The sequence below is a fragment of the Rutidosis leptorrhynchoides genome, chromosome 2 (assembly GCF_046630445.1).
Source record: "Rutidosis leptorrhynchoides isolate AG116_Rl617_1_P2 chromosome 2, CSIRO_AGI_Rlap_v1, whole genome shotgun sequence".
NCBI lineage: Eukaryota > Viridiplantae > Streptophyta > Magnoliopsida > Asterales > Asteraceae > Rutidosis > Rutidosis leptorrhynchoides.
In genome coordinates, this window is record NC_092334.1 from 559969730 (window position 1) to 559983057 (window position 13328).

Genomic DNA, 13328 nt, shown 5'->3' on the forward strand with positions numbered 1-13328 from the left:
GTCTTAAGGGTACATGATAAACACATTAAATGAAGTATAATTTTCCAAAGTTAATGTGAATCCTAATTAATAGTAATGTATAAATGAAAATGAAATGAGTTCAATAAATGAAATTTGAATTATATATGGAAACATTGAGTGTATTTAATCATTCTTATCTTGTGCTCTTAGGGCAAGATAGCCAAACCCAAGTAATAATAAGAATAGCAAAACTTCGCAAGACGCAAAGTCACAAGAAAATTCCGTGACCTTATGATCAGCAGTGACCATACGATCAGCCGTGACTGATAAATCAAGGTTATGATTTTATTGGTCATTATCATTATCAATAAATCTAAATGTTAAAGGTTCTCAAAGTTTCCTTGCAACTTGCGAGAATTTTTAACAAATACTACGTATATTAATTTGAAGGCGTATATGGAATAATTAGTATTCTACTAAGTTTCTATAATTTTTATTAGTACAATAATTATACATATTTTCTTGTGTTGTATATCAACACTACTTTCAAATATGTTTATGTTTAGTGGTGTTGTACTTGTATAGTCCCTTGACAAAATGATTAACTGTTATTCACAATATCAATAACAATAACAATTATAGTGACAGGTTGTATTATGATCATGGAAATTAAAATTTTAACAAAATAATGGAGTATAGACTATTATGGATATATTTTTTTTCTTAAAAAAACAGTTAAACAAACTGTTGATGAGATATTGAGATTTATCCCGATCACATAAACAAAATCTCGCCGGGAAACCCAAAAAATAAAAACCTCATAAATATCTGCCGCTGCATCTCCACCGCTAATGAACAACGGCAACCACCAGGGCAACAATGACACGTGAAGAATTAGAAGAAGGCGATTTTGTTAATCACAACACCAACGAACAACAACAACAAGACACTTCGCATCTCAATTTCGATTATATTTCCCTTATTTCTAAACCCAAGGTATTCAGTATTATTTCTCCGATTCCTCATTTTTTTTTTTCATTTTTATATGCATAAATAATAATAATAAAGTATTTATTTATGTGTGTGTAATTTCGACTAAATTTCTCAATTAGGATTATTATCGAATACTTGAGGTGGATTATGAAGCTACCGAAGATGAAATTCGTTCCAATTTCATTCGATTAGCTCTGGTAAGTCTTTTACATATCTAGGGTTTTATATTCGTACAATTCACAATTCTGTATTAATGCATAGTGAAAAAAAAAAAGAGAGCCTAATTCTCCAATTTCGCAATTAATACTTAAGGTGGATTATGAAGTTAATGTTTGAAGTTTTTGGTGATTAGTATTTGTGTTGTGATCTAGTGATTAAGGGATTTTTGTTTATATTGATGAACAGAAATGGCATCCGGACAAACAAAAAGACGAAGATAGTGCTACGTCTAAGTTTCAAGAGATAAATGAAGCATACAGAGGTTGGCATTTTATCAGTCTTTTATTGATGGTTTAGGTAATAGGGATGTATTAAGGAAAGTAGAAGCACGAAAGATTTAACCTAAGCGTGTGTTTGTTTATGCGCTCAACGTATGAGTGTCTTCCTATTATTGGTTAACTTTTAGAAAATGCATACTAAAGAGGTAAGTGCTTCCTAATTACTTTAGCATTTTAGGATTATAGGATGGTTGAAACCCTGTATATTCACAGTTTTACAAATATTATATCCCCGAAACAACGTTGTATGCAGCTTAATGTGTTTCTAGACATGTGCTATTCTACAGATAGTCAGTTTCTACAAACCCCTACGAGCTAATGCCATGGCTCAGGGTGTTTGGTTTAGTTCTGGTATAAAATTTATAAATTTGTCATAGGTCTACTAAAAGAAAAATATAATTAAAAAAAAAAAAAAACTCCCTTTTGAGACTAGGATAGGAGTTCTACAAAGACCAAGGATAAAAGTTAAAGAATCAAACTATACCAAAAGTACTTGTATTGGCAGCATAACCTAGTATTTGCACCATCAATTTGCACAATTTTTCAAGGTCTAATTTTTTTATTCTTTTCTTATGATCATATGAATTTCTTGCCTAACAGCGAGTAATCCAGTGTTTGATTATCATATACTTCCCTTTACAGTTTTAAGTGATCCTACCCGTAAAGAAGAGTACGACAGGAAAGGAATGTTATACCTCTATGATTATAACATCGTTGTAAGCATCTTCATAGATCAGTTATCATCACAATTAAGTGTTTAACTTCAATCTAATTACTTTTTCATCGACTCATTTTAACACCATGTGGAGTGCAGGATTATCTTAATCGTTACAAGGGCCTTATCTTAACATGCAACGGCCTTGGAATGAAGACCTCCATCTTGTGAAGCACAAACTTTGGTACATATGACGCAGTTGATGTCACTGCGGTGCAAGTGCACAAGTGATGAATTTGCAGTTCTTGATTTATGTTACTACTGCAAACTACTTTGTAAAATTTTGTATCACTGCTATCAAGTATCAACTTTAGCTTAATGCTTAAAAACCTTTGGCACCCTTTTCCATAGTCTATTTTCCAGGTCGGGAACTGACAAATTCGAAGTAGGATACTGCTACTGTGAGTTGTGTATTGTTTGTACTTCCTACTCTGGATTTGTACAAGTTTTCTTTGGAAAATGTGAGTTGGTGTTGATGATTGTGCTGTGCATACTTTACAATTTTCATCCAATGATAATAGTGTTTTTAGACGATGATCCTTAAACCTTGAAGTTTTTGGGTTTGGACTATAAGTAGAAGGTAACATCTTGCCCAAATCTACGTATGCTAAATGGGTTAGATGTATGTCGAATAATGATAATGAAAGGGAAATTAATGGATTTGCTTTGCAAATTTGCATGCGTTGCATGTAAAACGATTAATTTCCCTTGATGAAAAGGGTCAGATTTGACGGATCAATACGACATGATTAATCATACTAAATCAGTTAGTAATGATATTCCATTATCTATTTATTGTAGTAAAGCATTTTTTTTTTGGCGAAGAAAACAAAGACGTGTATAAAAACGGAAAACCTTTTTGAAAAGAAAACGAATCCAGCAAGATATATAAAAGAGAACTTCGATGAGGCTCGAATCTAGAAAGCATCTAAACATACGAACTATCTATATCGAGTCTCATCTTAACTAAACCGAAACAATGCTAACAAAATACAAACGATCTACGAAACCAAAAGTACGCAACGAAACATGTAAGAAATAATGTAGAGGGTAAAAGTACAAACTTGCCTGACCTCCTCATATTTCCAACTCAATTTTGTGTTACTTTACAGGTCTCGTTTTATATAGTAATATAGTGGGTATGATATATAAATAATAATATGTGATTTTAAGTCTAATTTATTTAATGTAAAAAATGAATATTATGCATAAGAAATAATGAAATCAATAATAGAGAAAAATGGTACAGGGAGAAGCAATGTGCATATGCACTAGATAAATGACTCAAAACTTTGCAGCAAAAAATTTTTTACAGAAAAAATCTTGTACATCATGCAGTGAAAATCTTACATTCATCTCGATTTTCACAACTCGATATCTTTTATTAACACATCAAGAAGTTCAAACGTATCCAGCAACCTTCGTTCCCTACACATAACCTCAATAAGCCGATTCCAAACTCCGAACTCAGGATTAAACCCCATCTGCACCAACAACGACAACACCATCGCTGCATCAGCAACCCTCCCGTCTTCACAAAGATTAACCAACAACTCATTAGACGTAGCAAAATGAGGAATAAATCCTCTACTCGCCATCACACGTACCAACCCTGTGGCCTTCTGCAAATCCCCTATTTTAATTACAGAATTTAACACAATTCTATAACTTGACTTATCCAAATAAACACCTTCATAAGGCAACCTCTCTAACATTTGAACCGCTTCATATGTCCTATCATATCTACATAATCCCGTAAGTATAATATTGTAAGTAATCGTGTCGCCTTTACAATTTTGTAATTCCATTTCTTTTAAAAACCCGATCGCTTCATTAATCTCACCGGCTCTACACAAACAATTGATCAAAGTAGTGTAACTGACTTTATCGAGACGTAATCCGGCATCTTTCATTTCGTTAAACACTCTTTTCGCCTCTAGTAAATTTCCTTCTTTGCAAAACCCGTTCATTAAGCTCGAGTAGTTGAATATATTTGGGTTACACCCGTTTTTCTTCATAAAGTCAATTATCTTCATAGCACGGTCAACCTTCCCACCACGACAGAACCCGTTAATCAAAATATTGTAAGTCAACGCATCGGGAACGATTTGATTTTTCGACACCATTTCTTCAAAAAGATTGATTGCTTCTTCAAGTCTTCCTTTCGCACAAAGACCTTCCATTAATGTTGAATACGTGATCAAATTAGGGTACGAGATTTCATTCAATTTCATCTCATTAGCCACCTCAAAAGCAGAATCAAGATTTCCATTTTTGCAGTGATTTTTGACCAAAATGTTGAAGATGCACGTATTAGGATGTAAATCGAGCGTCTTTTTCGCATGTACGAGGAAATTTCTTGCTAAATCAACCTGACCCGATTCAACTAAAAGATTGAGACACGTGCTGACAGCTTTTAACGACGGTTTTTCGCGAACAATAGGTTGGATTGTGTTGAACATTTCAATAACCCTTTTATGATGTGAAGATTTTGAAAAATTTGTCATGAGATCAAGAAATATACTTTCATGAAATTTGCACGTTTCATACGTCATTTGATGAAGAACAGAATCGACATCTTCAAATTTCTTCAAACGAGCGAGTTTATGGAGAGTAACAGCATACGTTGAATGGTTGTGACTAAAACCCCTTTGATTAGCTACCATGTTGAAAATTTTAAGAATGCGGTGCGGATCTTTTTCACGTTTGATCATCGTGATAGCTGACTCATGAGATATATATTTTGATTTTTTGGGAGGTTCGGGTGAGGGTTCAGTTGGAGGCTCAGGTTTTGGGGCTCTGGCTCGTATGTAATGAAGGGGAGAAATAAACGGGACCACAGAAGGTTCTTTGGAAGAAGTCGAGAACCGGCGGGTCCTACCAACTGAAATTCTAAACGAATGCATGAGAGATTGTAAGGTTAAACTAAAGAACTGTTGTCATCATTTTGTGATAATGAGAATTATTGCAGTCATAATTGTTTAGAGTCCTGCAAATTATACAATATATGAGGTAAAGGTGTTGATATATACATATACATATACTGATATACATGTATCGATAAATATCTGTCATGGTGATTATTGAACAGTGACCAAAGTGCAGCTAATCTAACGCATAATGCATTTAACAAAAGTTAAACGAGACTAACCGGTTAAGAAATTTGTGATCAATTATACTATAATCAAGGTGAAATATATTACATAGAATGATTATCATATAGCAACAGATAAACTTGTAAAAAGATTCAACAAAAGTTGATGCACCAGCCACCATAAAATGATGGTTTGGTCACCAAACACATAGTAACAAAGATTAAAGATACATCTCAAAAGTACCAAAATCAGTTTTTTGGGTGTAATTATTCAGCATGGAATCTGTAGACATCAAATGAAAAGAAATTTCACTTTTAGAACCAACAGATATTTGTTCTAAAATTTGTGACAAGTTCCAAGTAGAAGTTTTGTTTGGAAGACATTTTATCAAACACTTGGTGTGCATGTCATATTATAACATGTATATTTAACAGGTTAATGTGTTGGTAGAATCGGGTCACTAACATGTACTTTAGCAAGCTTATAGAAGAATATGATGACATTCAACACAGTAAAGAACACAAATATTGTTTAAATTCTTGCGTACATATATACATTATGCATATAAACAGTTAGTAGAAGGTATGAGCTATGAAAAAAAGTAATTACCTTTGATTACCATCAGATGAGAAACTTAATCGATGAACTATTATTAGATTCAAGCAACATAAGGAGAAGGAGGATAAGCAAGCCGCGTGAGTCAGCTACACTGAAGAAGCAAAAAGAAGGTTTGGGCATGACCCATTAGGCTTACGGTTTAAAGACGACCCGTTAAGACGTATAGATGACCCAGATATATCCGACTTTTTATTCGATAAAAAAGTTGGGTAAATAAATATACGATACAAGAGGAATATTTAAATGAATTTAACTTTTAGGTTAGATTAAAGCGATCAATGTGTGGTATGAGGAGCGACAATCACATGTGATTGGGGAAAAAATTCAAATTTTTTTATTTTCAAAAAAAAAATTCGAAATTTTAAAAAAAAAATTTGAATTTATTTTCAGAAAATAAAAAAAATTTAATTTTTTTTTCAATCACATGTGATTGGATTTGACATGCAGTAAATCACATGTGATTCTGCATGCCAATCACATGTGGATCACATGTGATTCTACATGTCAAATCCAAATCATATGTGAATAAAAAAAAATTATGAATCACATGTGATTGAATTTTACATGCAGAATCACATGTGATTGAGTTTTACAATCACAATCACATGTGATTGGATTTGCATACTAAATTAAAAAAAATCTAAAAAAAAAAATTTGTAAAAAACTTTTTTTTTTGAAATTTTTTTTTAAATATTTTTTTTTTCAATCACATGTGATTGTAGTACCACATGTCGCGCTCTGATTGGTTCGTTGGATTTCAAGGAAATTATTGGATTCAAGTGATAACAACTCTACGATATAAATATATAAATATGGTAAATTGATTAAAATACCCGTTAAAGGTCTTTAACAATATGCCTTTAAAAAATGGAAAATTGCAAGAAATGTCCTTTTTTCACGCATCATGATGCGTGTATCTTGGCGTGTGATGCGTGATTACGAGAAAATGACTGAAACATGCACTTACGCGGGAACATGCACCATGCACCAAGAACCACACATTGTGTGTGGTGCATGGTGTAGAAGAACTTTGAATGACCGTATCAAGTACAAAGCACCACGTACCATGCACCTCGCCGTTTTTGTTTGATTTTGACTTTTTAACATATTTTGACCGCTAATTACTTGCTATAAACCATACTATTTTGTGATACGATAAATTTGTCATCAATCTTGACTAAAAGTATATGATACCCCTCAATCAATTTAAATAAATGTCACATTTCGTAATTTGAGCATTTACAAAGTTATTAAAAAAACGCATCTGCATAGGAGCGTTCCAACGGATAGATCTCGATAAGATACACATATTCAAAAAAAATGGTAACTAAATCGGAGCTACGAGTTAAAAATTATGGTCATTCAAAGTTTTTCCCCAACAAGCACCATGCACCACGCACGATGCGTGGTGCTTGGTGTATGGTGCGTGTTCGCGAGTAAAAGTGTGTGTTTCGATCATTTTCTGGTAACCACACATCACGCACCAATATACACTCATCATGCGTGGTGCAGGATGCGTGGATAAGGGGTATTATTTTAATTTCCATTTTCTGAGAACATATTGTTAAAGACTTTTGAAAATAAGGGTATTTTGACCAATTTTCCTATAAATATTATACCACATAGGTATGTTTGGTATAAAGCTTTTAGGAGCTTTTGTGAAAAAAACTTTAAAAAAAAAAAAAAAAACTCAGTTTAATCTCAAATAATATTATTATTATCTTAGAACGGAATAGATAAAAGGTTGATGCATATTACTCCTTGATAGCTCGGACAATGAAAGAATATACAAGATTTTATAGACTCGATAGTTTAAAATCTCACATTACTAAATATTACATTTGTGGACTTGTCTATTTATAGAGAGTATATTGACCATATAATGGTTCTATTATCCGCTGGTTACTTGGATGTTTGCACTTTAGCAGACAGCTAAATCAGAAGTCACGTGGGTTTTTTTTGTTTTGAAGCTAACTCATGAACAACCCAAAATGGATGAACACATTATTTGAATAAACAAATAGAATTTATGTTCCCAAGGCGTTGACAAAGTATAACCATGAACTGCGCATGAGTTATACTTCCGCATTCCACTGTTGTCTTGTAAGGTCACTTGTCAGCCATTGACTTGTGTCCTTTTCTCTTCAACTTAGTCTTCGATGTCAGTTGAATAACACGATGGATATAGACAACACATGAAACAATTATGTCTTTGATAAACATAATTCTTCTAAGTGTTTTCTGTTGGTTCTTTGATCTTCTGCTATGTCAGCATCATCCTTCTACTTGTTTTGAAGAATCCATTAATCTTCAACTATCTTGTGCTGATAGTAAATGCGGCACAAAAAACACTTAAGACACAACATAAAATGTTGTTTACAGACTTAGAAATATTCAAGTAAACCTATGTTGGCTGCACATTACAATTATTAATCATGTTTATTCATTATTAAATTCTGAATTATTTAGGGGAATCAACACATATCCTTGTAAATTTTTTTACCACCTAATGGAACCTCTAGAAGTTGCATTTAATCAATGAATTCGTGAAACATATTGGCCCGATTATCTATGAAGATACAATTCTGACGTTCGGAACTTTGTCTAGCCTCATTAAAATTTCCACAAATGACACATGCCACATTACCAAACTGTATCAAGCATTCAAGACTCTCCCACAATTTCTTTTTTAGATCTTCGTTATGCGGGCCATATACATTTACAACCACCATCTCCTTATCATGCCAAACCAATCGCCCTTAATCACAAGAAAAAGTTTCTTTCAACAGCGTAAATGCATTTGTATTCTGGACCAACAACATCCACCGAACCACCAATAGCCTTTTTATGAATGTATCCAAATTCCAACGAACCCCGTATCATCTCTATGAAGTGATCAAATACTGTGAGTTTTGTTTCCGGGCTACAATATCATGAGTGTTTCTGAATAACACAAACTTTTAACCCAACCCGTTTTCCTTTTTCCACCTTGCCGAATTCACGAATATTGATTAATATGATCTTCATTTGAACTTATATCACTCGAAGGAGCACACTGAATCTCATGCTTTCACATGAGGCTCATCCCAATTGATGCCCAATTGGGCACCAAACTCTTCTACCCCCAAGTTGTTAACAGACAAAGACAACCTACAATTCGTTGTTTCAGGAACTGCACCTTTTCCATCATTAACACAATCTTGTTTGTTAATGAATTAAATAAATCCCACATTGGCCAAGTATGAGATTGGTTGATAACTTATAAGTCTATGTGCCCCCTCCTCCTTCAAACTATCTTTTAGGAATGAGTTATGCACTTAGGCTAAGTCTGAGGCAAACTTCCGGTCCATTCCTGGTTAGTTTCGGTCTTCCTTCGATTAATCCTTGTAATATCATAACAAATGGTATCAGAGCAACTCACCTTGCTGGTCCCGACAACTCGGAGTGGTGGCTTGGGCTCAAGGAAGGGTTTCAACCGTGACCAACGAGGACGTTGGTCCTTAAGGGTGGGGTATTGTAATGAATCAAATAAATCCCACATTGGCCAAGTATGGGATTGGTTGATAACTTATAAGTCTAAGTATCCCCTCCTCCTTCAAGGTTGGTTTTGAGAGTGAGTTCTAAACTCAGGCTAAGTCCGACGCTAACTTCCAGTTCGTCCCTGGTTAGTTTCGGTCTTCCTTTGATTAAACCTTGGAAGATCATAAGAGTTTGTAACCTAATTCCCTTGCACATTAAATGTTTCAGGAACTACGTCAACAAAATTCTTCGCAACAACATGATCGCAACCTAAATCGTCCAATGATTCATCGTTTTGAAGGTGGGACGCATTAAGGTGTGAGTAGTGGATCCACGTTTAATTTGGGCTCTACTCCTTTTGATTCAATTGGGCCCCCTTTTCCTATTTTCCCCAGTTTCAAAAGAATAGAGTTTCGTGGGCCTGATGTCTCGATTGGGCTTTAATGCATTACCTGATCTCTCCTCAAGTTCATTACTATTGTCGGTACATGAATCTCCGTTTGTTACAATAAAATATATTCCCTACATACATAGCGTAAAAGATCGTGATTAAATATATATACAACATTTTTCAAACCTAGTGACTAAATGACTGATTAAATACATCGCGTTAAAGATCATGATTAAATATATATAATATAACATGAATACCCTCAAGTTCATTATTATTGGGCTTTAATATAATCCCTACATACATAGCCTAAAAGATCTTTATATAACTTTTAATATAAAGATGTGACATCCTTTATGTTGCTACCTGAGTACCTGCTGACTCACTTAAAAATTTATTACCAGGTGAATGTACCTCTATATGATGTTTTAGATTGTGATCCATTTGTTATAAAAGGTTAGCTAATACTACTTATATCTACAAATACAGGGGGGAAGATGGTTGAAATTTGGAGTTTTCATCAAGGACGCTTAGTGAGATCCGGGGGAAGATGGTTGCTAATCGCTCGTCTTTCGCTTGATATGATTGATCGCCCTCTTTTTCCTTCTTGTTGGGTGTTGTATTTTTTGTGTAATTTCATTATGTTGTTTAGATATTTAGGTTTACTGCGAGCTTCGTTTCTTTGTATTTCTTGCTTTAAGCTCGGTTCTTTTTTGGTTGTTGATTCTTTCGGAGCTTCGAAGTCTCTTGTTTTATACCGTATATGTTATCATTTTTAGCAGAAAAAAAATCTACAAATACAAAACAATGTATTAGTATTTGTTTTTTTTTTCCCAATAATTTACCCTTATCTTGTTTATGGAAATGGGTAATTAGCACTTCTTTTTATAAAATTACACATTTTTATTTGTTAAAGGGTAATGCGAGTTAATTAAGCTTTTAGTCTATGCACGTACCCCACAAAAGGTCATCATATTGTAATAGGATTAAAGAAGGAGATGATCATAAGCACAAGTATATATTTGACCAAAAAGGGGATTTCAATGTATTAACACGATAATCTCAAAATAGATCAATGGTTGAAGTACTGATATACTATAAGAGGATTTATGTATGAAATCTTATTAGCAGAATATTTTAGAGCGACTAGAGGAAGTAATAAAAATGATTATGCAATAGTCAAATTAGGTTGTGTGCATTTGAATAAAAAGTATTCGTAATTCCTGAATAGAATAGTGTGAAGCATGAAAGTATGAAACCTTGTTAGTTTAATTATGTAAAAACAAATGGATACTCAAGATTCAAGATGTGAGTTTGGTTTCATAACTTGTACAAAGACTTCGTATCTATGTTGTTTCTGAGACAAATAAATAACTTTAGTTTCATTACAAGACCGAAAGGGATAGAAGAAATAATAAACTATTTGATGTCATGACAAACTACTATCATCATTTTTTGTCATAAAATGACAAAAAGCGTATTATTTTATTAATTTATAAAATTGTAAATAAAAACTACAATCTTACTTAATTGACATCTGTATTCTACAACCAATCATTCTTGTGAATGGCAGAAGTATTCTTGTATTAAACAAGAAGTAACCATGATAACTCATGAGCTAATCACTATATAGGTAAGCCAGCTCATGATCTCCACAAATATATATATATATATATATATATATATATATATATATATATTGGTAGGATCAAGAGGGAAGTAACCATTCGAGGGGAAGCGGAAAACTTTTTTTTTTTTTTTCGTTTTTTGAAAAAACTTTGTTCACGAACATTATAGATGTGATGAAAATATGAACATTTAGTAGAGACACTTTGTGATAAATATTTTTATTTTGGCGGAAAAACGCTCGAAGAAGTAATATATAACAATTATCGTGTTTTTCGAGCGTATTTTGAGGTTTTAGCTATTGGGCTTTAGATATTAGGGTTTAGATATTAGGGTTTATAGGGTTTAGATATTAGGGTTTAGAAATTTAGGGTTTAGGGTTTAGATTTAGGGTTTAGATTTAGGATTTAGATTGAGTTTTTAACACGAATGGTTTAGAGTTTAAGGTTTAGGGTTTAGGGTTTGGTGTTTTGGGTTTATGGAATAAACTCAAAACACCAAACCCTAAACCCTAAACTCTAAACCGGGCTAAATTTTACTTCACAAAACATGGAAAAAAAAACGTTCATATTCTTCACGAACAATATTATCTTGAATGTTATTTTTGTCGATCGTTTTTCCGCCTAAATAATAACATTCATCACGAAGTGTCTCTTCTAAATGTTCATATTTTCGTGTGATCTTGATGCCGAAATTTTTTTTCTTTCAAAAAAACGAAAAAAAAAAATTTGCTTCCCCCCAATTGGTTACTTCCCCATTGATCATGCCCATATATATATATATATATATATATATATATATATATATATATATATATATATATATATATATATATATATATATATATATATATATATATATATATATATATATATATATATATATATAACCTATTATAAAGCACATGGTTAATCCACGTGTCTTCCCTATAATTACCCCTTAATCTTCTCTAATTACTTTTGCAATTCCCTCAGGTTCTGCCATTTGTCAAGCTTTCATACGCCTATTTTTTAAAACAAAAAAAAATAACTTCTCTTTCTCTCTAACCGTATCTTTCTCTCTTTCAAATCGCTACCCGTTCTTCAATTAGGGTTCCGTAATTAAACCACAATTATCGACTACATGTTCTTCAAAACGATTGTTACTGGATGGTTTCTTCACTACGAATCTCATTCAATTAGGGTTTTAATTCCCATGGACGATTAGGGTGTATGTAAAATTAGGGTTTTTCAAATCAGCGATTGTTGACTACATCTTTTCCTTTAGTCTCATTCGAAAATGTGTAAGTCTCAATTCCACTTAACTATTCTCAAATCGATTAATACCCTTGGATTGTTTAATTGCCATGATACAAAATTAAGTCCTAATTTGACACACGTGAAGCGCCAACAATAACATTTGTTTAAGATGTCAGATGTTGCACTTTTATGATTTAAGATTAGTAGCATTAGGTAAGGGACAATTTGAGTATATGTTCTATTTCTACTATGTTAACTGCTTAAATATTTTATTTATATCTTTTTTCTTATGTAGGTCACTGGTCACTCCGATTATAAATCTGAACTTTCCTCTAGACTTTGAAACAAATTGTAAGTTCATTAGGTTGATAATTTATGATATTTATATCACCATATTAGGTTGATAATTTAGCAGTGTGTGGGATTCAAATGTAGGTTTGGATTTCTTTCCATTCTTTCAGTTTCAATCCCAAAATAGACATGGGTAGCTGCAAGCCTTCAATGAACTCCTTGAATTTCTTAAAATAGACATAGGCAACTGCTATTAAGTTTCACCAATTATAAAGAAGGAAATATAATAAATAAAGAATCACCTTCAATAGATGGCACTAAAATTTTTTCTAATACATTTGTTATAGTTGTAGTCTCCTTCAGTTCCTTTTTGATATGTTTAGG

At 32.9% G+C, this 13328-nt stretch overlaps 2 protein-coding genes across 2 annotated transcripts; one reads left to right on the plus strand and one right to left on the minus strand.

The window, feature by feature from the left end:
- Positions 1–666: 666 nt before the first annotated feature.
- On the plus strand, positions 667–2645 carry LOC139893114 (uncharacterized). Its single transcript, XM_071876252.1, has 5 exons — positions 667–957; positions 1074–1151; positions 1360–1435; positions 2094–2167; positions 2266–2645. The coding sequence occupies exons 1-5, from the start codon at positions 841–843 to the stop codon at positions 2335–2337; spliced, it is 417 nt and encodes a 138-aa protein (XP_071732353.1). The 5' UTR covers positions 667–840; the 3' UTR covers positions 2338–2645.
- A 798-nt stretch (positions 2646–3443) lies between these two features.
- Positions 3444–6004, minus strand: LOC139893115 (uncharacterized). The gene is made up of 2 exons (XM_071876253.1): positions 5871–6004; positions 3444–5155 (listed from the first exon to the last, which is right to left on the minus strand). The coding sequence occupies exon 2, from the start codon at positions 5070–5072 to the stop codon at positions 3531–3533; it is 1542 nt and encodes a 513-aa protein (XP_071732354.1). The 5' UTR covers positions 5073–5155; positions 5871–6004; the 3' UTR covers positions 3444–3530.
- Between the last annotated feature and the right edge of the window lie 7324 nt (positions 6005–13328).

What these genes read in the sequence shown, in the direction of transcription:
- LOC139893115 (XM_071876253.1), bottom strand. Translation starts at nt 5,072, where the DNA reads ATGCATTCGTTTAGAATTTCAGTTGGTAGGACCCGCCGGTTCTCGACT.
- LOC139893114 (XM_071876252.1), top strand. Translation starts at nt 841, where the DNA reads ATGACACGTGAAGAATTAGAAGAAGGCGATTTTGTTAATCACAACACC. An exon ending in CCCTTATTTCTAAACCCAAG is followed by an intron (nt 958 to 1,073) that starts GTATTCAGTATT and finishes TTTCTCAATTAG; the next exon opens with GATTATTATCGAATACTTGA. An exon ending in ATTTCATTCGATTAGCTCTG is followed by an intron (nt 1,152 to 1,359) that starts GTAAGTCTTTTA and finishes ATTGATGAACAG; the next exon opens with AAATGGCATCCGGACAAACA.